The sequence below is a fragment of the Salvelinus alpinus genome, chromosome 6 (assembly GCF_045679555.1).
Source record: "Salvelinus alpinus chromosome 6, SLU_Salpinus.1, whole genome shotgun sequence".
Classification (NCBI taxonomy): domain Eukaryota; kingdom Metazoa; phylum Chordata; class Actinopteri; order Salmoniformes; family Salmonidae; genus Salvelinus; species Salvelinus alpinus.
Genome location: NC_092091.1, coordinates 25,536,386 through 25,556,906, shown reverse-complemented (window position 1 = coordinate 25,556,906; position 20,521 = coordinate 25,536,386). Strand labels below are relative to the sequence as shown.

Genomic DNA, 20,521 nt, shown 5'->3' with positions numbered 1-20,521 from the left:
ACAGTGTAGGCAAGGAGTCTCAGTCAAATCAAGAGCTTTACATTTTGATGGAAATGGCAATGGCTATGAAATGTGTAAATGGTGTATATTCAGGAGGTTTACACTCTATTTGTGACACCACTGCTTTCTCTATATTTCTCTTTATCTGTCTGTCTGTCTGTATTTGTTTGTGGCGTACACAAGGTGGGTCTGGAGTTCTACATTGATGTGCACGCCCACTCTACCATGATGAATGGCTTCATGTACGGGAATGTGTTTGAGGAGGAGGAGAGAGTCCAGAGACAGGCCGTGTTCCCTCGCCTGCTCTGCCAAAACGCCCCAGACTTCTCCCTCGTAAGTTCCTCACATCAATCATACCAGGGAAAACTTTACAACTACTGTAGGGCCCAGAGTTTTCCCTGGTCAGGCAATATCAATCCTAACCCTACTCATCTCACAGATGTTCCACAGGAATACAGCCCACATAATAGCAGGTGCTAGTTGTCTATGCTACAATAGTGACTGCATGAACCACAGGGTAAACTGAGATCTATCATACAGCTGGGTGTGGAAGCTTTATATTTGAAAAGTCTGTTTCCCTCCTCCTCCCAGCCACACTGACCTTCAGCGCTCAGCCAAAGTGCCATTTTGCAGCAGTGCCAGTTACATACAGTATAGCCAGAAGAATAACCTTTTCTGTGCAGCGACACGTTCACAGCTCTCATAGACTTTCTTCACCAGTATACAAGGAAAGTCTTGCAACAGCTAAAATAATTTTAGCCACCCACCATACATAAGAATATCACAGATTGTCCACTGGTTATTTATGATGCTGTCTCAATAAAGAGCTCATCTTTGTCTACAGCAGTGTGTGTGCCTGCATGTGTGTGTGCGTGTGTGTGTATACCGTTGGGGTGTGACAGCTGGCCAGAAGTCATGTCCCTTACTGTGCTCTTTTCTTACTGCCCATTCAGCACTGCCCAAAGCACATAGTCATAGAACTCAATAAGTTCTGCCAGTAGTGGAAGTCTGCATTTAAGTTACAGGGGTCACATTCCATTCAAGTCGAGTGAACTAGAGGGCAATGGAAACTGCCTAAATTGACTGAATCATGTTAAATGCTGAAGCTGACTTACAATCCATGTTACTATGCATAACAACAAGACTGCAATGAGTTGTATAGGCATTTTTAGAATGAAGCATTGAAATTCACCAACACACTTCTACAGATGTAGGATCTTAATTTGAGCCTGTTTGCCACAGCAGGGAAAAAATCCTGCAGCAACAGGAAATGTGAAATTATAATTAATGGGCATTTTTGTAGTGGTTGATACATTTTTCATAAGGGAAAATTGGAAATTACAAACTTCAGAATAATTTTTAAACCTCAAATACACTGCATTGCCGGAAAGTTCTCCTGCAACAGGGTGATCAAATTAAGATCCCACATCCGTATGCAACATATACTTTGTCATTTTTCAGACTAATTAAATCTAATTTGAATTATAATGCTGGTGTAGTAGAATGCACTCTGTATTAACAGTGTGTTTCACCCCCATAGTCCAACACATCGTTTAACAGTGATGTTGTGAAAGCTGGCACCGGGAGGCGCTTCCTGGGCGGCCTGCTGGACGACATGTCCTACTGCTACACCCTGGAGGTGTCCTTCTACAGCTACATGGCAGCAGGGAGCACGGCGCCCGTTCCCTACACAGAGGACACCTGTATCCTTCTCTCTCATTGTCCTCATTAGGGGCCCCAGGTGGCCTGGCCAGGCTCCCCATTCTTCTCAGCCTGCCCTGCCTCTCCCGCTGGCTGTTGGGGGAGAGGAAAGGAGGCATCTGGAGGAGAGACAGAGATTGAGTACACAACATGTGTACCTCACTGATGTTTCCTCCATCTCTCCCTCCCTCCCCTAACTTCCCCAAACTTCTGAGCTTCACATCCCATAGAAATCATGCTGTATGGATGTCAGAGTTGATTGATAGTTCAATCAATACATCCTGTCCATCCATGTAGAAGAGAGGCAAGAGGAGCACAGGGAATTGTGGTGTTCTGGTGCTTGGGACTCGTTGGATACAGGCTGCAGCACAGATAGATTGGTTTAAAGGGATATTGAGTGTGAGGTTATGTCCCAGGAAGGTGTGTGGCAGAGTCCTGTGTAGATTGTTTGCTTGTTGCCTCATGTATTGAAAGGCTTGTGTCATTGAGCCAGCAAACCAGTGTTCAAACACCAACAGTGTTTTCTGTATTTTTGGACAACAAAATGCGTCACAAACAGAATCCGATTTCTTCTTGAGAGCCCGGCCAGTGCGCAGAGATTGGGCACTGTGGGCAGATTACATTTGTGTCCTCTTAAGGGAGATACCCCAGACTACAAAAGGTCTGATTCTCCAAATCAATGCTGCTCCTGAGTAGACAAAAGCCAGCCCTGTACAGTTTTCTGGGCCAGTGATGTCTGTACACCAGGCAACAGAACAGGCGTCTGTAGAGCCCAGTAATGAGGGCTGAGGGTGATAATGTCAGGCTATTGTAGTTGCCCTCCATGCCCTAGCGTTTATCCACATGCTGCCTGCTCCTATAGTAACAACCTCTCATTTAGGGCCAGACGAGAGCCTATTGATTTCTTAATTATTCCAGGAGTCATTATTGGAGGCCTGGCTCGATTGGCAGGCAGCGCAGGGCTGAGGTGTGGATGAGTCAGGTCAGCCCCTATCGCACTGCCTTGCTCTCATGTTCCGACAGATACATAGTGACAGTGGGAAGGCGGCACCTGCCCCATTGATTTTGTGTACAAAAGAGGTAGAGAGCATGTGGGTTCTACTTTCATTGTGACGAAGAATAGAATACAGCAGGCCTGATAATCGCACAGTGTTTTGTACACTCCAAAGGGATTCAGGGTTAAATTGACATTCTCTATAGACTCAAGTTTTCCTTCAGTGTACCTTGTATTACCTTGACACAGCTCAGATCCATGGGATAGAGAAGAGGCAGAAAACCAGAGGGGTGTGAAGCTTCAGCCTACAGGCAGAAAGTGTACTGTGCAGTGTCCAGATTGCCTGAGATGAGAGGAGATATTATGTGTAGCCTAAGTGCCCTCTAGTGTCAGGAGGGTGAGGTGTCTGTATGTGGCTCTGCTCTGTGTAGCTATGGCCCTGCCTGGTATCACTCTGTCACACTGTAGACAACTCACTGCCAGCCACCCTTATTTATAGGGAATCCATTCACTTCTTTGTTTATTTGTTTGTTTATTATTTGATCTTGTGTATATCAAAAAGTATGTAAAGCCTGTGACTGATGCTGGAACTTTAAATCAAATCAAATGTTATTTGTCTCACACTTCGTAAACAACAGGCATAGACTAACAGTGAAATACTTACTTACGGGGCCTTCCCAACAATGCAGAATGAAAAAAATATAAATAATTGAAAAATAATAACACGAGGAATAAACACAACGAATAACAATAACTTGGCTATATACATTGGGTACCAGCACAGAGTCAATGTGCAGGGGTACGAGGTAATTGAGCTAGGTATGTACATATAGGTAATGATAAAATGACTAGGCAACAGGATAGATCATAAACAGTATCAGCAGCGTATGTGATGAGTTCATGCAAAAAAGGTCAATGCAGATAGTCCGGGTAGCTATTTGCATAACTAGTTAACTAACTGTTTAGCAGTCTTATGGCTTGGGGGTAGAAGCTATTCAGGGTCCTGTTGGTTCCAGACTTGCTGCATCAGTACCGCTTGCCGCATGGTAGCAGAGAGAACAGTCTATGACTTGGGTGACTGAAGTCTTTGATCATTTTTAGGGCCTTCCTCTGCCTGGTATAGAGTCCCTGGATGGCAGGGAGCTCGGCCCCAGTAATGCACTGGGCTGTACACACTACCCTCTTTAGCACCTTGTGGACGAATGCCAAGCAGTTGTCATACCAAATGATGATGCAGCCAGTCAAGATGCTCTCAATGGTGCAGCTGTAGAACTTTTTGAGGATCTGAGGGCCCAATGCCAAATCTTTTCAGCCTCCTGAGCAGCCTTCTTCACGACTGTGTTGGTGTGTGTGGACCATGATAATTCCTTAGTGATGTGGACACCGAGGAACTTGAAGCTCTCGACCCGCTCCACTACAGCCCTGTTGATGTCGATGGGGGCCCTCATTTTCCTGTAGTCCAGGATCAGCTCCTTTGTCTTGCTGATGTTGAGAGAGAGGTTGTTGTCCTGGCGCCACACTCATCATTATCGTTGATCAGGCAACCACCATCATCGTCGGCAAACTCAATGATGGTGTTGGAGTCGTGTAGATCCATGCAGTTGTGGGTGAACAGGGAGTACGGGAGGGGACTAAGCACTTACCCCTGAGAAGCCTCCGTGTTAAAGGTCAGTGTGGCAGATGTGTTGTTGCCTACCCCCACCAACTGGGGGCTCCTTGAAAGCGGCAGCTCTAGCCTTTAGCTCAGTGCGGATGTTGCCTGTAATCCATGGTTTCTGGTTGGGATATGTACGTGAGGTCACTGTGGGGACGATGTCGTTGATGCACTTATTAATGAAGCCGGTGACTGATGTGCTATACACCTCAATGTTTTCGGATGAATCCCGGAACATATTCCAGTCTGTGCTAGCGAAACAGTCTGGTAGCTTGGCATCCGCTTCATCGGACCACTTCAGAATTGAGCGCTGGTATTTCCTGTTAATTTTTACTTGTAAGCAGGAATCAGGAGGATAGAGTTATGGTCAGATTTGCCAAATGGAGGGTGAGGGAGAGCTTTGTATGTGTTTTTTTGCCTCTGGTTGCACAAGTGACATGCTGCTAAAAATGAGGTAAGACGGATTTCTGTTTCCTTGCATTGCCTCTGGATGTGCGCCTTCTTGTTTGCTTATGGCCCTATGCAGCTCGATCTTAGTGCCAGCATCGGTTTGTGGTGGTAAATAGACAGCTACGAAAAATGTGAAGGAAAACTCACTTGGTAAATAGTATGTCTGCAGTTAATCATTAGGTATTATAACTCAAGCGAGCAAAACCTTGAGACTTCCTTAATATTAGAGATTGCGCACCAGCTGTAGTTAACAGAGGCACACACTTCCCCCTTATCTTTACCCAAAGCTGATGTTCGGTCTTGATGATGCATAGAAAAACTAGCTAGATGTGCAGTATATTATCCATAGTCTTTGTTCAGCCACGACTCCGAGAAACATAGGATATTATAGTTCTTCAGCTCCCATTGACAGGATCGTCTCAAACGTAGCTCGTCCATGTTGTTCTCTATGTTCACCAATAGAACGAAGGGTAGAGGCGGTATATCATCCATTTAGTCTCGTCAGGAAGCCTGCTCGTTTGCCTCTCTTGTGCCATCTCTTCCTCTTTCGAGGCCCGGGATTAGGGCCTGGTCTGGAATGAGCAGTGCATCCACAGCTGCCTACTCATAGAATAGAATATAGTAGAAATATTATGTAAAATCACACAGCATAAAAAAAACACAAAATAGCAGTCCACTGTAGCGCCATCTTCAAACTTCTCATTTCACTCAGTGCTTTTTCCCCACCTAGTGTTTCACTGAACCATCAAGTCCAAGGACTAGTTGACTGGCTCGCTATAATAAGAAACCCATCCATGTAGAATTACTCTGTAGCCAGGAGATTATTTTCCCTTAGTGTCAAAGATGGGATGGAAACCCCCCAAAAAAGCAATTTATTGTGTGTGGAAAGAGTCACAACTTTCCTTGAACATATTTCTTTTTTTGTTTTCTCACATAAAACAGATGTGCTGTATAGAGAAGACAGTTGGAACAGAAGATGCTTCTGTAATATATATGTACATAGCATAACCACGGTGATAGCCAGCATCACACCGCATAGATAGGTGGCCGCTATGCCAAATAACCAGGGCATAACAAGTCCCTTGATTATTTGTCGCTGTGCATTGGGCTTAAAGAAAGAGGTGAGAAAACCGAACAGAGCTGCGGTGGCCCTTCACACCCCTCCTTTATGCTTCGGGAGCAGCAGTGTTTACTGGCAGTCTTTGTTGGTCTCTCTGTGCTAAAGTCCGCTGGCTGAGAGCAAGATGGATTAAGTGAGGTATTCATCTAAATGGCAGAGCATTGTATAGTAATTCCATGGCGAGGCAAGCGTGATGGGTGATGGGGAGGTGGAGGGGAGGACTGAGTCATGGTAGGGGAGGTGCGGTGCTGAAGGTCAGACAAGAACAGGCCCTGGGGGCTGCGTGAGGCTGGGCCTGGGGATGGGGAGTGTCAGCACTACGACGGGAGAGGACAGCGGAGACTTCATGTAGAGCAAAAATTGGGGTCAGACAGGTTGAAGGAACCAGCCATGTCACTTTTACGCGCCAGTGATCTGGCCTATGGAGCGTGCAAATCATCAACAAAGACCTTTAAGCTTTGCAACCCCCATCCCGCTCTAAAAAACAAATTCATGACAAATAAATAATTACCTGGACCCCAAATTAACCCAACCTTGTCCGATCTGCTGCTGAGACTATTGTAGCCACCAGAATTTAAATCTTAACCTTTCTAGTAGCATGGACCTTTATCACAGCATAGAGGGCCTCAGAGAGGGAGCTTCTCACAGTGCTGGATGGGAAATTGTTCAATCTCACAGATGTGTCCTTCCTTTCCTTCCCCTGTGTATGGTAACCCAGGTCTTAAAGACTCATTATATTGGATGAGCAAGCTGTGAATGTTCCCCGCTAGAGCAGTTGGAATATTTCCTGTCGTTTAATGATTTAGCACCACCTGTAATCTCACATAAAATGGAGAGAAATTATGTTTTTTGCTGAGAATTCACTGTGGCATTTGCTTTGTTCTTATATTGGGAAGATTCCATAGAGGTTTCTTTGGACTGGTGTCCCTCTGAGTCTAAAGTCTCTGTGTTTGTCTGTTATGGCTCTTCATGGATGGGTATGGGCAACATTATGAGGAGATGAGCACTCATCCAGATGAAGGTACAGTACCAGTCTCTTGCTCAAAGACTTTGTTGTGGAACTGTTTTCTATAGATAAATGAAAAGGTTTTTTCTTAAAAAGTGATGTGGTACTTTAAGTATGTGTATTATCTCTGAAGCAGGACAGAGCAGGCACATTTGGTTTACCCTTGGGTCGAGGTTATTCTATTTTGTCCTTTAGGTTATTGTGTGGGTTTTCAGGTTATTCTATTTTCTCCATCAAACATATTTTGTCTATGTTAAGTTGTATACACACTGTAATGTCAGAGCATCATTAACAGAGAGACCAGCAAGTGTGAAGGTTGAGAGAATCTGGGACCTTATTCAAAACCCAGCTTGACGCTTTGACTGAGAGAGCAAGTACTCTGTGACTTTCAAATCTTCCCACTTTTTGGTATTTTATAAAACTTTACGCAATGCCTTCCATTTCCTCAAAGTAAGATGGTGAGGGCTGATTGGACGATGAACTCCAGCACTAGCTGTGTCATGTGACCAGACATGCCAGTGGTGAGAGGCATCTACGCGTTGCCCTTTATACTTTGACAAGTTAACAAGTCCAGCGCTGGACTTTAATCCACTGAAGAGAGACTGCTCCATGTTCCGGGTGTGTGCCATTTCCCCCTGTCCTTTAGGCTCTAGACGGCTCCTGAAATACCCATTATCCCTGGGTCTCACAGTAAAAGTCTCACTCAAGCACGGCCATGTTGTCAAACCCTTAGTTTGATATTTCTGCCTCACTTAAGTTGTGCTGGCTTCCGTACACATAAATTGATACAGCACTAGGAGCACAATGTGGAACCGGACAGCTCGGTGGTTCCTCCTGGCTTCAACATCAATCACCAGCCCACTGGTTCCCTGCCTGAAGACCGCACGGCCTGACAGCTAACTGCAGTCTAGGAGATCATTCTGACAACAGTATGACATTGGTACGCACAAAGCATGGGAGCTAGACTCACATTTGAATACCAAACTTGCCAATTGAACATTTCAGTATTCACTGATTGTTAGACATAATTGATGGACAGTGACAAGTATGCAAATGATGGATATCAGGCAAATATGCTCCCCCAGTTGCACATTTTTTTCTATTGTTGTCTTCCTTTCTCTCTTTCCCCCCCATTAAATCACACAGTATCGGCTTACTTTTATCCTCAAACAAATTCAATTATTCATCAAAACCCTATTAGTTGTCTTACATGACAGTACACATGGAGACTTGAGACTTGTGACGCAGGTTCATTAAATTGTATTTCCATCACCATCCCTAGTGGCTTTTAGACAGACAGATTAAATAGCCAGCTAGAGCTTTATGGCGTGAGATGGACATCATTGTGTACGTACTTACCAATCTAGCCACTGGCCAATTCTGCTGCCTGCCTACCCTCTGCTCCTCTTAAGCAGCGGACACTGGACAGACCCCAGACCTGCAGCACTCAGGGCTACTCCATATCACGGCTGTCATTCCCGATTAGGAGTCTGCTGAAGATGGGCCCCTATCTGGTGTGTGTGTGTGTGTGTGTGTGTGTGTGTGTGTGTGTGTGTGTGTGTGTGTGTGTGTGTGTGTGTGTGTGTGTGTGTGTGTGTGTGTGTGTGTGTGTGTGTGTGTGTGTGTGTGTGTGTGTGTGTGTGTGTGTGTGTGTGTGTGTACTTCCGTGTGTGTGTGTGCTTCCATGTGTGTGTGTTTGCATGCGTGTGTGTGCTTCCATGTGTGTGTGTTTGCATGCGTGTGCATGACCCTGCACATGTGTGCGTGTCTTTGGTACTGCATGGATGCCTGTGTTTTGTGTCTGGATGTCTGTAAGGGGGAGCCATAAGTCTATAGGGGGAACAGGTGTTGGATGTCAAATGAATGAAGCTTTACACATTAGCTACAAAGTTTACTACCTGGTTGTGTCCTCTTGTTGGAGATGGATGTTTTGTTGCTTTTGTCCTATATGAAAATGACACAAGGTCTTTGAGCATAGTTGAGCTGCGGGGGGAAAAACATGCTCCCTTTGTCCACCGCTGTTTACTGTTTTAATTAGCATTGTTAATTGGCTCTTTGTGACACCCTGGTGACAGAACTGTCACTTGAAGGTATTGATGGTGCTGATGTCCCTAATTTGTTTTCTTGTTAGGAATGGTCTGCTGTGGACGCTGATGTCTTGTTCCTTGTCATTGGGGAATCATTGTACGTCTGTCTGTTTCTTTAGACTGGGCGCATGACACTGAAAGCAGATAAACAGCCTGGTAAACAAATCATCTGTCGTAGCTAATGTGTAGTGTCCATTTCCCTGTTGTCTCGTCACCTCATCAGCCCCATGTTGGCTCGTCCTTGAGTCACAACATAGGCCTTTATCGATCCTACAAGGATGGATAGAAGAGATATTAAACCTCCTCACGATCCAATGAGAGAGAGAGACTGCTTCCTTCCAACACTGCAGCAGCATCCTCTCTGCCCCACTGTAGATCCAGCACAACTCTCCCCTTCTCATTGACCTGACATTACAATGTACTAAAAGGTGAGTTCCCATCACCTTAACCAGCAAGCTACACACACACAGAATTCCTCTCTGAGATCGACTGTAGTCTACTTCCCCTGTTCTGTTTTCCATCTGATAACGCGATGAAGCACTCACCTAAATTACCACCCAATTTCTTGCCTTGTTTCCTAAGGACATCCTGTATTCTCTGGCCTGTCCTCTCTGTGAATTACAGTACAATGAACTGCTAATGAGTTCAGAGCCAGCTGTCTAGTGTCCAGTCTTTTTTCCTTATGTCCTGCGTTTATCTCCAGGGAGGGAGATTTAGTATAGAAATTAGCCTAAGAGGAAGATATTGTCCATCTTGGCAGGGAAGGTCCTTCAGGGAAGGCTTATTTTAGCCAGTGGACCTACTTATATTGGGCAGCCTTGTTTTCTATGGAGACAAGGAATTGGAAGAATCTTTGATAGTAAAAGAGAAATTCTGAATTGTGTCTTCATTCTGAAAGGGAAAATGTACTGTCTATGTGTTCTAAGTGGAATATGTATTTTTGTGTCAGTGAAAGACTTACATATTGTCAACTGCATATATTTTTTTCTTTATGCACTGTTGCAAGAAGGGATGCCAAACTTCCACACCCCTTGATTATGCAGCACCTTTTCTTCCTGCCTGGTGTGTAGAGTTAATATTTTCGAAATTTCCGCCCTCTTCCGTGGGCGGCCCTCAAGCTGTGCTTTGGCATAGTCCCACTTCCTGCCGCTAGCAGCCCATCCCGAGCGCTCTAGTTGCCTTTGACAACGGGCCAGCAGCCAATCAGGGTGCTGGAGTGTCCCGCATGTAGCTGTGATGCAGATGAAGTCCTCTCCTTCCGAAATGTCCGTCCATCACCAACTTCCTGTGATAGATGTGAGATGTGACATCACAAGCTGAGAGGCCATCTGCACTCCACGGGATCCTGGGCCATTTCTGTCGTTGCTCAGAGTATGCGTTTGCGCTGGCGCCGTTTCTGTTGACCAAGGGGTAACACAAAACTTTCCCGAGGTCAAAATGAAGATGTCAAGGATACATGACAGATGGTGGTCTCCCAGTGGCTGGTGAGCATGACCTCTTAGGATAACCTCCTGTAGAGCAGGTTAAAATAGATATGTATATACTGAACAAAAATATAAACGGAACATGTTAAGTGTTGGTCCCATGTTTAATTAGCTGAAATAAAAGATCCCAAAAATGTTCCATACGCACAGAAAGCCTATTACTCTCACATTTTGTGCACAAATGTGTTTACATCCGGGTTAGTGAGCATTTCTCCTTTGCCAAGATAATCTATCCACCTGACAGGTGTGGCATATCAAGGAGCTGATTAAACAGCATGATCATTACACAGGTGCACCTTGTGCTGCGGACAATAAAGCGCCCCTCTAAAATGTGCAGTTTTGTCACACAACACAATGCTACAGATGTCTCAAGTTTTGAGGGAGCGTGCAATTGGCATGCTGACTGCAGGAATGTACACCAGAGCTGTTGCCAGAGAATTTAATGTTAATTTCTCTACCCATAAGCCACCTCCAACATCATTTTAGAGAACTTGTGTGCTCGTCGTACTCACCAGGGTCCTGACCTGACTGCAGTTCGGCGTCGTAACCGACTTCAGTGGGCAAATGCTCACCTTCGATGTCCACTGCCACGCTGGAGAAGTGTTCTCTTCACGGATGAATCCCGGTTTCAACTGACAGACGGCGTTTATGGCGTTGTGTGGGCGTGCGGTTTGCTGATGTCAATGTTGTGAACAGAGTGCCCAATGGTGGCGGTTCGGGTGTGGGCAGCCATAAGCTTTGGACAAATGGTGGTCACAACAGATACTGACTGGTTTTCTGATCCACGCCCCTACTTTTTTTTGGAGCGAAGCTCCCCATCCATCCTTACAGAGCTTGAGAGGATCTGCAGAGAAGAATGGGAGAAACTCCCCAAATACAGGTGTGCCAAGCTTTTAGCGTCCTACCCAAGAAGAATCAATGCTGTTATCGCTGCCAAAGGTGCTTCAACAAAGTATTGGTCCAAATACTCATGTAAATATGATATGTCAGATTTTTATTTTTAATACATTTGCAAAAATGTCTAAACCTGTTTTTGTTTTGTCATTATTGGATATTGTCTATAGATTGATTAGGGGGGAAAAAATTCAATCCATTTCACAATAAGGCTGTAACGTAACCACATTTTGAAAAAGTCAAAGAGTCTGAATACTTTCTGAATTAACTGCAAGAGTGGCTTTGGGACAAGTGTCTGAATGTCCTTGAGTGGCCCAGCCCTGACTTGAACCCGATCGAACATCTTTGGAGAGACCTGAAAATAGCTGTGCAGCAACGCTCCCCATCCAACCTGACAGAGCTTGAGAGGATCTGCAGAGAAGAATGGGAGAAACTCCCCAAATACAGGTGTGTCAAGCTTGTAGCGTCATACCCAAGAAGACTCAAGGCTGTAATCGCTGCCAAAGGTATTTCAACAAAGTACTGAGTAAAGGGTCTAAAGACTTATGTAAATGTGATATTTCAGTTTTTTGCAAAAATTTCTAAAAACTGTTTTTGCTTTTCATTATTGGGTATTGTGTCAAAAATCATGTCAACCCCTATTATTTCACACACAATGAGTCCATGTAGCTTTTTATGTGATTTATTAAGACAAATTCTACTCCTGAACTAATTTAGGATTGCCTAAACAAAGTGGCTGAATACTTATGCAATGACTATATATTTTTCAAGACATTTTAATCTTCCACTTTGACATTACTCAATATTTTGTGTAGATTGTTGACCAAAATATGACAATTGAATCCATTTTAATCCCACTTTGTAAAACAATAAAATGTTAAGAAAGCCAAAGGTTCTGAACACTTTTGCGACTCTATTTTTATAGCCAACGGTTTACTCACAGTTAGTCAGCAACTCTACTAACTTTTTGGGTGTGTGCCAGCTCATGCTTTTCACCAAAGATATCAACTATCTCAATAGGGTACATGTCAAATTATTAAGGGAACCAGATACATGCACAAATATTCCCATAATATAGGTCAAGTTTAAAACATTCTCACACTTCTTTTAAACGTATCAGATTACTCAAACTCTTTTCTAAAAGTAAGAAGAAAAATTACAATAAAAAAGCTTATTCAGATTCAGAAGAGTTCTATGCCGAATCGTTCTTACCTTCCAAAGAATCCTTCTTGCCTTCCAAACAATCACCAAAGAACCCTTTCTTCCAAAAACGGTTCTTAGGATGAAAACGGTTCTATCCCTCTGCAAAGAACCCTTTTGGAACCTAAAATTGTGTGTGTGTGTGTGTGTGTGTGTGTGTGTGTGTGTGTGTGTGTGTGTGTGTGTGTGTGTGTGTGTGTGTGTGTGTGTGTGTGTGTGTGTGTGTGTGTGTGTGTGTGTGTGTGTGTGTGTGTGTGTGTGTGTGTGTGTGTGTGTGTGTGTGTGTGTGTGTGTGTGTGTGTGTGTGTGTGTGTGTGTGTGTGTGTGTGTGTGTGTGTGTGTGTGTGTGTGTGTGTGTGTGTGTGTGTGTGTGTGTGTGTGTGCGTGCGCAGGTGCATATGTGTTCACTTACAAGAAAGGCATGGACCTACACCCAGAGACTCCATTCAGCCCAAGGATGGATTTTTGTTATGAGTTAACTGCTTTGGGTAATAGAATTTCACCTATAGGGCCTACGATTTATGTTTAATGGGTAAATTCTGACCGTTGACAGAAATTGAAAAAAAGACAAACGACTGAATCACTTTCTTTCTTTCTTTTTTCACGGGCACTTGTTTCAATCACAGAGGTGTGACAGACAAGTCAAATCTGAACATCAACAAGGAAATGACAAGAAGAGGTGAACGATTATGTCTCTGTGACATTTCATCATTTGTCTGTCTGGTAAAGAACACATTCGTAATAACAAAGCACCTGAACTGGGGAACCTCCGTGTTCATCTCTGATAGTCTATAGATTTATTGTAGTTTTTTCATGAGCTCTGGCCCTATGAATTATAATTGTACATGAGGAAATGTTTCTCTTATTGTTTTCCGTATTGGCATAATATTGTTTATGTCTGTACGGCTGATTCATCCAGATTGACCACAGTGTTTGTTTACTGTTTTGTCCTCAATCTAAATCATCTTGTTATTATTTGTGTTTGCTGTCTAATCCAGCCCAGCGTCATGGCAACTGCACGCAGAATGTCCACACAGTTTTATGATGGAGTGTCTCAAGTTATTGATGTCCTCCATAATGTGGTTGGCGAAGAGGGCTAGACTTATTCATTTAAATAAAGCCTAGGTGGTAAGTAATTGCCGCTATGTGATGCCTTCCCCCTTCGTGTTTTTGGCTGACCAGACTGAAATGCAGTTGATTTACCCTCACTTAGTGTGGAACACAGTGTGTTGTCTACTGGTCATTTATGTACCACATTTCTCTACTGGTTATTGCTTAGTTATTTACTGCAAATCGTTCTATTCGTTCTGTGAGGGAGAAACTAGGGCTTTATTTTTTTTGAATTAATAGAGTGTCGGAGGCAGGATTTAGAGGCTTTGTAACTCCCGTAAAGGCCTCCCAGCCAGGGAGAAATGGCCTTATTGTTGACTAAACTAAAGACCAACAGCGCCATATGTTCATGTTATAGAAAATAACCTTAACACGGTCCCCTCAGACATGAATCTGGGAAGAAATGTTGCCCGCACTTTCCTCGACTACTACAGGCACAACAACTTCATCGATGACAACAAACCGCAAACCACAAATCACATCAACAGGTAATGTTTTTAATGACACATTTCTATAACTTGTCAGTTTACATCCTTTTTCTTTAACTTGATAATATTCACTAATGTTTGTGTTTTTGTGTCCTCAGTACATAGGTATTGTCCCAGGGTCGACAGGGGAATGGAATTGGGAACTAGAAGACCTTGGGGGTGAGAGAGGAGCAGAGAGGAAGAACCTGGGACTTAAAGATTAGACTACTAGACACCAGGAAGCGCCACAACATACTGGAAACACCAGTCCCGTCTGACTACTGTATAGGGGCTCCGGACTCACAGGCCTATACTACATCCACACAGCCCTCATGAAAATTAGATGCACCAGCCTGAGATAAAGGACTCCTTTTCACAAAGGATCACGTTTGGATAGCATGTTAATTGAAGGACATTTACCCATGGGACTTCATTAGAGCAAGTTTCTCTGACTTTGTATGAAATGTATGGGACCGATCAAGCTAACACATATACATCTCATGCTCCATTTGAGGACTTCATATGTCATTCTTACATATTACCACAGTGTGCTTTTTCCATTTTAGGTGTTGCTTTTTATTCAAATGTATTTATGTATGTCATTGTAAATAAGTGCATGTGTTTTCTCTTGTATGTAACTTATTGTGTGTTTATCTTGCCTCTCTCTATCATACATGATTTGGAATGGGAGGGGTAACTAATTTTTGTTTAGTCACTACCTTATCAGTATCTAAGTATTGTGTTGATAAAAACTATAAAATAGTTTTATAAATAATTAATGTTCAGTCACTGTTAGTGTATTAGTTTACACAGGTGTTTGTGATTAAAAGAAACAGACTTGGGTTCAATTAAGTTTGTCAAATTAATGTTCAGTCACTGTTAGTGTATTAGTTTACACAGGTGTTTGTGATTAAAAGAAACAGACTTGGGTTCAATTTCATGTAAACTGAAGTAATTTCATGGATAATACAATTAAATGAATGCATTTTAAATGAAGTGTAAGTTTGTCAAATTAATGTTCAGTCACTGTTAGTGTATTAGTTTACACAGGTGTTTGTGATTAAAAGAAACAGACTTGGGTTCAATTACGTTTGTCAAATTAATGTTCAGTCACTGTTAGTGTATTAGTTTACACAGGTGTTTGTGATTAAAAGAAACAGACTTGGGTTCAATTTCATGTAAACTGAAGTAATTTCATGGATAATACAATTAAATGAATGCATTTTAAATCCCTATAGAAAATGGTGGTCATCTCAAGTATGAATTTAATGCGTCAAATTCACTGATACCCATTCACTTCCCTTTCTTACTGCAATGTAAACATCTATTTAACCTATCTGTTCAGAGCACTGAGTGCTTTTTCACTGCATTTTGTAAAACACCATCCATGGGATTTGCTCAATGCAAAGGCATAAGTAGAAGAGCGAGAGAGAATTATATATTAGTCAAGTGAAGCGTGAAGAACATGTATTTTTTCAGACCAGTCATTTGGAAGAAGTGAGGCAATCACTCAGCATAACAGCATAAACAAATTACTTTTACATGGTTGACGAGAAGATGGAGAGGCTGAATGAGAATGACGAAAGACATTTGTATTTTGATGCTGTTACTGTCAGACTTTGCCCTGGCCAACACTGTAGCGTATGTTAGCACATCGTTCTCTCTTTCACACACACAGACACAGACACACACAGACATACACAGGAAAATGCTTCATTCTATTCAAAGAGCATAGTCCCCACTGTGCTGCTATCATTTTAAGCTGTATCTAGATTCTAGAGCCATTATTCTCTGTCGCTTGCTCCACTAGACTGGGCATATTCCTTTCTAATTATTTGTAAACAGCTATGCATGCATAATTGTTAATACATTTTCTCTTCAATAGTCAAAAAATATATATTTAATATTAGCCTTCCTTACATTTGTAATGATATCGTTAGCCTCTTACCAAATCCCAGAGGCTCTTGTTAATCTAAGAAGATGGTTAATTGCACATCAAACAATATGTCTGTTTAAAGCCCTGCTTTGGTAAGTCCTGTATAAAAAAAGCCACAAGAGGTTGGTGTGTATAATTACTCATCAAAGGATGATCATAACTGTGAGACTAAAGTGGGGTCAAGGAATGGAGGTTTCCTTTTCAAAATAACTCCAAATACTTCTGTCCAAGCATTACAAAAATAATATACATGCGTGATGGGATATAAAATCCTCTTATTTTATCGCTCTGCGGGCCTTGGTGTATTGTTTGTCAGGACATCGTAAATTAGAAAATTCGATTGATTCTCAATCTGCCCAATAAATGGTTTTATACTTTTGTTGCATCCACTGAGCACAGTCTATGGAATGCAGATTTGATTGAATTCCAGTTATCTTTTCCCTCAAGAGTCAAATGACCACCAAGATCACTGCTTCCTGTTAGTAAAATGGGTGGTTGACGCCTCAAAATAAGCTTTCCTCTTCCAAAATGTCTCAGAAAGCCCTGAAATGCACGGTGCAAATGGAAATCCAAGCTGTAGGTAGTTTTAAGTTTCGAGTTTTAATGTCACATGCACAAGTACAGTGAAATGCCTTTCTTGCTAGCTCTAAACCCAACATTGCAGTAATCAATAACAATATAATACTACAAATAACACAAGGTAAAATGAAAACACAAGAGAAATAAAAATAAGAACACAAGAAAATAAGTAAGCATACTATATAAGTACAACCTGATATGTTATTTATTCTCAATACGTTTTTACTTCATCCATAATGCCAATAATAACCCACTCAATAATATTTGACACTCAGCTACCTAGTTAACGTTAGCTAGCAAATGTTAGCTTGCTATCTATCTTCCAACCATCAATATACACGATTACACACACTGTGAACAAAAGTAAACTCCCAAGCAAAATAGTTAGCTTGCCAGCCCATTGCCAGCTCATGGACTGTAAAAAAAAAAAAATGACAAAGCCGTTGATGACGTCACCTCATTTATTCCTATGAGAATGCTCAGTGACACATTTGAAGATCAGGAAGTGTAATTTCAGCATGTCACCATCTTGCTACATGGAGGAGTTTTTAAAGACATCCTATGCGCAGTTTGAACTACTCTAGGAAGTGACGTTGCAGGCTAGCTCAGTGCTGCCTCCTCTCATTGAGTCTATCAAATTGAAGGCTGACTAAGGTACTGCAGGCTTCCTTTAGCAACTAAATTATCATTTTAACTTTGTCAGTGTGTGATTTTAAAGTAATCGGTTCAAGGAAGAACATCTTGTGAACTATAAGCAATTATTGGTACCATGATTGCGTTTGTTATTTTTTTTATATCCACAAATGCTGACCACGAAGATTTCCCCATTCACTATAATGGGGGATCCTGTTTTCTGGAAACAATGACTGCAGTACCGCGGTTCTCTTCTGGTTTGTCTCTAACTAGCTAATACATAGTAATGCCGTCTTTTTGTAGGCACTAATTCCGCCATGGTACGTTGAGCAAAGCCTATGAGGAAAATGAATGGCGGTTTTTAGTGGGGTTTTGGATAAATGCTGAAAATAAGGTCTGTGGTAAACACAGGCTGAGGAGATCTTATACATTTTGTTCTATGAGATAATATTCATCACCTAACATCACTATTTGTGAATTTTGAAGAGTTTATGCAATAATAAAAAACACATAAATTAAATCATTCATAAAGGTCATGTTATCTGACTGCTATTATGTAAAAGGTCTCCGAAGACGTAAAAGGTCTCATATTCTTTCCCCATTCATTTTTCCCATAGGGATGGCTGAACGAACCAGAGGTAACTTCTTTCTGGCTTTTAGAACTACAAGCTTGCAAGCTCTGTAACTCCTACCAAGCAACTTATTGCACAAAGTAAGCAATAGCTATGTAGCTAACATTAGCCTTGTAACGTTAGCTATCTACAGTTGATTTGTTTGATTACAGATGACTTGTCCAGGTTGTATTACCCAATCAGGAAGACATATGCCTCAGTGTCTGCATCATGGGACAGTTCAAGAAGACTCTCTGTCTGCCTCCTGTATTTCCTCTTTAATTCCATGAGAAGATGGTCTTTGTGAATGTAAGAAAGATAGAAACCGTACTCTTAACCCCGAACCACAACGTTGCTTAGAGGAAGACAAAACAACCTCATTGTCATCCTCAAATTTACTTTCATATGTTCTTTATCTCTCTCTGAAGATGTTCACAGGAGCTGCTGACCCAGTTCCCATTGCAGACCTAGAAGGTAGTGGTACCTTTTGCATCATTTCTCGTTTTGAGCCTTTCTGTGATATCACTCCATAATATTCAACATCGTATGTCTCTGTGCTATTATTCCCTTAGCTGACACAACGTCCTTTGAACTGATTCAGCTTGGCCCCGATACCGACCCGAGTTAAGTGCTGTAAATGGAACATTACATAGCCGTGGGAAGTAGGGGTGCTGAGGGCATTAAAGCACCCTCTGAAAAATCTGAATTAAATTTTGTTTTTAAATCAAATAAATTAACAAAATATTTTTTCCCAAAGTAATGCACTGGAACTTTACTAGTCCTATATTAGCAGACCGATATCGCTGTCTGTAGTGCGGGGCCAAAATAAATAAGATGTAACCCACAAATGTTGGCTTAGGTTTTTTTTGCCAAACTAACAATGTCTTACTGTATTTAAATAATTTTATTTGATTTCAACTAACTTATGTTTTAATTCCCTAAAAGTACTTTATTTTTTTCTGATAGAAATAACAGCATTCTCCATGCACTGGAATTTACAACTTGATAAGAGCGATTGATAAGAGCTAGGTAAATTAGTAATCTGTTTGGATAAGGGAATTGAAAATATAAATGACACTTGTTTTAGATCTATTTTACCTTATAATCGCTGACAAATGTGAAACCAGTCATATGGCAGCAAACTGAAGTATATCAACTTTCCCACAGTAAATGTTATTATATTGTCACGCCCTGACCTTAGAGAGCCTTTTTATGTCTCTATCTGGTTTGGTCAGGGTGTGATTTGGGGTGGGCATTCTATGTTTTGTTTTCTATGTTTCTTTATTTCTATGTTTTGGCCAGGTATGGTTCTCAATTAGGGACAGCTGTCTATCGTTGTCTCTGATTGGGAACCATACTTAGGTAGCCCTTTTTCCCTATTTCCGGGTGGGTAGTTAACTTTGTTAGAGGCTTCATAGCCCTGTTAAGCTTCACGGTCGTTTTGCATTGTTCATTGTTTTGTTGGCGACATTCAAATAAAAAGGAATATGTACGCTCACCACGCTGCACCTTGGTCTTCTTCCAGCATCGGCCGTGACAGAACTACCCACCACAAAAGGACCAAGCAGCGTCGTAAAAAGGAGGACTGGACATGGGATGACATCCTGGACGGCAAAGGATCCTGGACATGGGAGGAGATCCTGGCCGGAAGGGATCGCCTTCCATGGGAACAGGTGGAAGCAGCCAGGAAGGCGGAGGCAGCTGGTAAAGGGGCCCATCGTTACGAGGGAACACGGCTAGCAAGGAAGCCCGAGAGGCATGGGGAGATTGGCGGAGTCGGGTTATAGACCTGAGCCAACTCCCTGTCCTTACCGTGGCGAGCGTCGTACTGGTCAGGCACCGTGTTATGCGGTGGAGGGCACGGTGTCTCCAGTGCCGGTTCACAGCCCGGTGCGCTCCCCGAATTGGCCGGGCTAGAGTGGGCATCCAGCCAGGTCGGAGGGTGCCGGCTCAGCACATCTGGCCGTCAGTACGTCTCTACGGCCCAGGATATCCTGCGCCGGCTCTGCGCACTGTGTCTCCGGCCCTGACCTTAGAGCCTTTTTATGTCTCTATTTGGTTTGGTCAGGGTGTGATTTGGGGTGGGCATTCTATGTTTTGTTTTCTATGTTTCTTTATTTCTATGTTTTGGCCAGGTATGGTTCTCAATCAGGGACAGCTGTCTATCGTTGTCTCTGATTGGGAACCATACTTAGGTATCCCTTTTTCCCTCCTTTCTGGGTGGGTAGTTAACTTTGTTAGAGGCTTCATAGCCCTGTTAAGCTTCACGGTCGTTTTGTATTGTTTATTGTTTTGTTGGCGACATTCAAATAAAAAGGACTATGTACGTTCACCTTGGTCTTCTTCCAGCATCAGCCGTGACATATATTCTGTGCCAATATGCCGAATTCTAATTGTACTTAATTGTACAGCCTTTAAACTTACAGGGATGAGCACTCTTGAATGTATTAATTATAGGTTACCCCGACTTTATCTGTTTCCTATTTCTATCATGTTAAAATATTAGCCACTATCAGTATCGACCTTCAGTAGGCCTAATAACAACACATATTCAACTGCCAATTTACTGTTAGTTCCCTTCAGTTGGTATAGCCT

At 42.5% G+C, this 20,521-nt stretch overlaps 1 protein-coding gene and 1 long non-coding RNA gene across 4 annotated transcripts in view; both read left to right on the top strand.

The window, feature by feature from the left end:
* The window catches only part of LOC139578450 (cytosolic carboxypeptidase 6-like), a 472,772-nt gene extending 457,525 nt beyond the window's left edge, over nt 1–15,247 (top strand). For all 3 annotated transcript variants that reach the window (XM_071406041.1, XM_071406040.1, XM_071406039.1), the window contains 4 exons: nt 184–333; nt 1,541–1,703; nt 14,086–14,188; nt 14,287–15,247. In XM_071406041.1, the coding sequence (XP_071262142.1) occupies nt 184–333; nt 1,541–1,703; nt 14,086–14,188; nt 14,287–14,293 (423 nt within the window). In that variant the 3' untranslated portion in view covers nt 14,294–15,247. The remainder of the gene's footprint in view (nt 1–183; nt 334–1,540; nt 1,704–14,085; nt 14,189–14,286) is intronic.
* Nucleotides 15,248–18,257: 3,010 nt separating this feature from the next.
* On the top strand, nt 18,258–19,417 carry LOC139578449 (uncharacterized). Its single transcript, XR_011675554.1, has 2 exons — nt 18,258–18,400; nt 18,499–19,417. It is a non-coding gene; the product is annotated as an uncharacterized lncRNA (long non-coding RNA).
* The last annotated feature ends 1,104 nt before the right edge of the window (nt 19,418–20,521 follow it).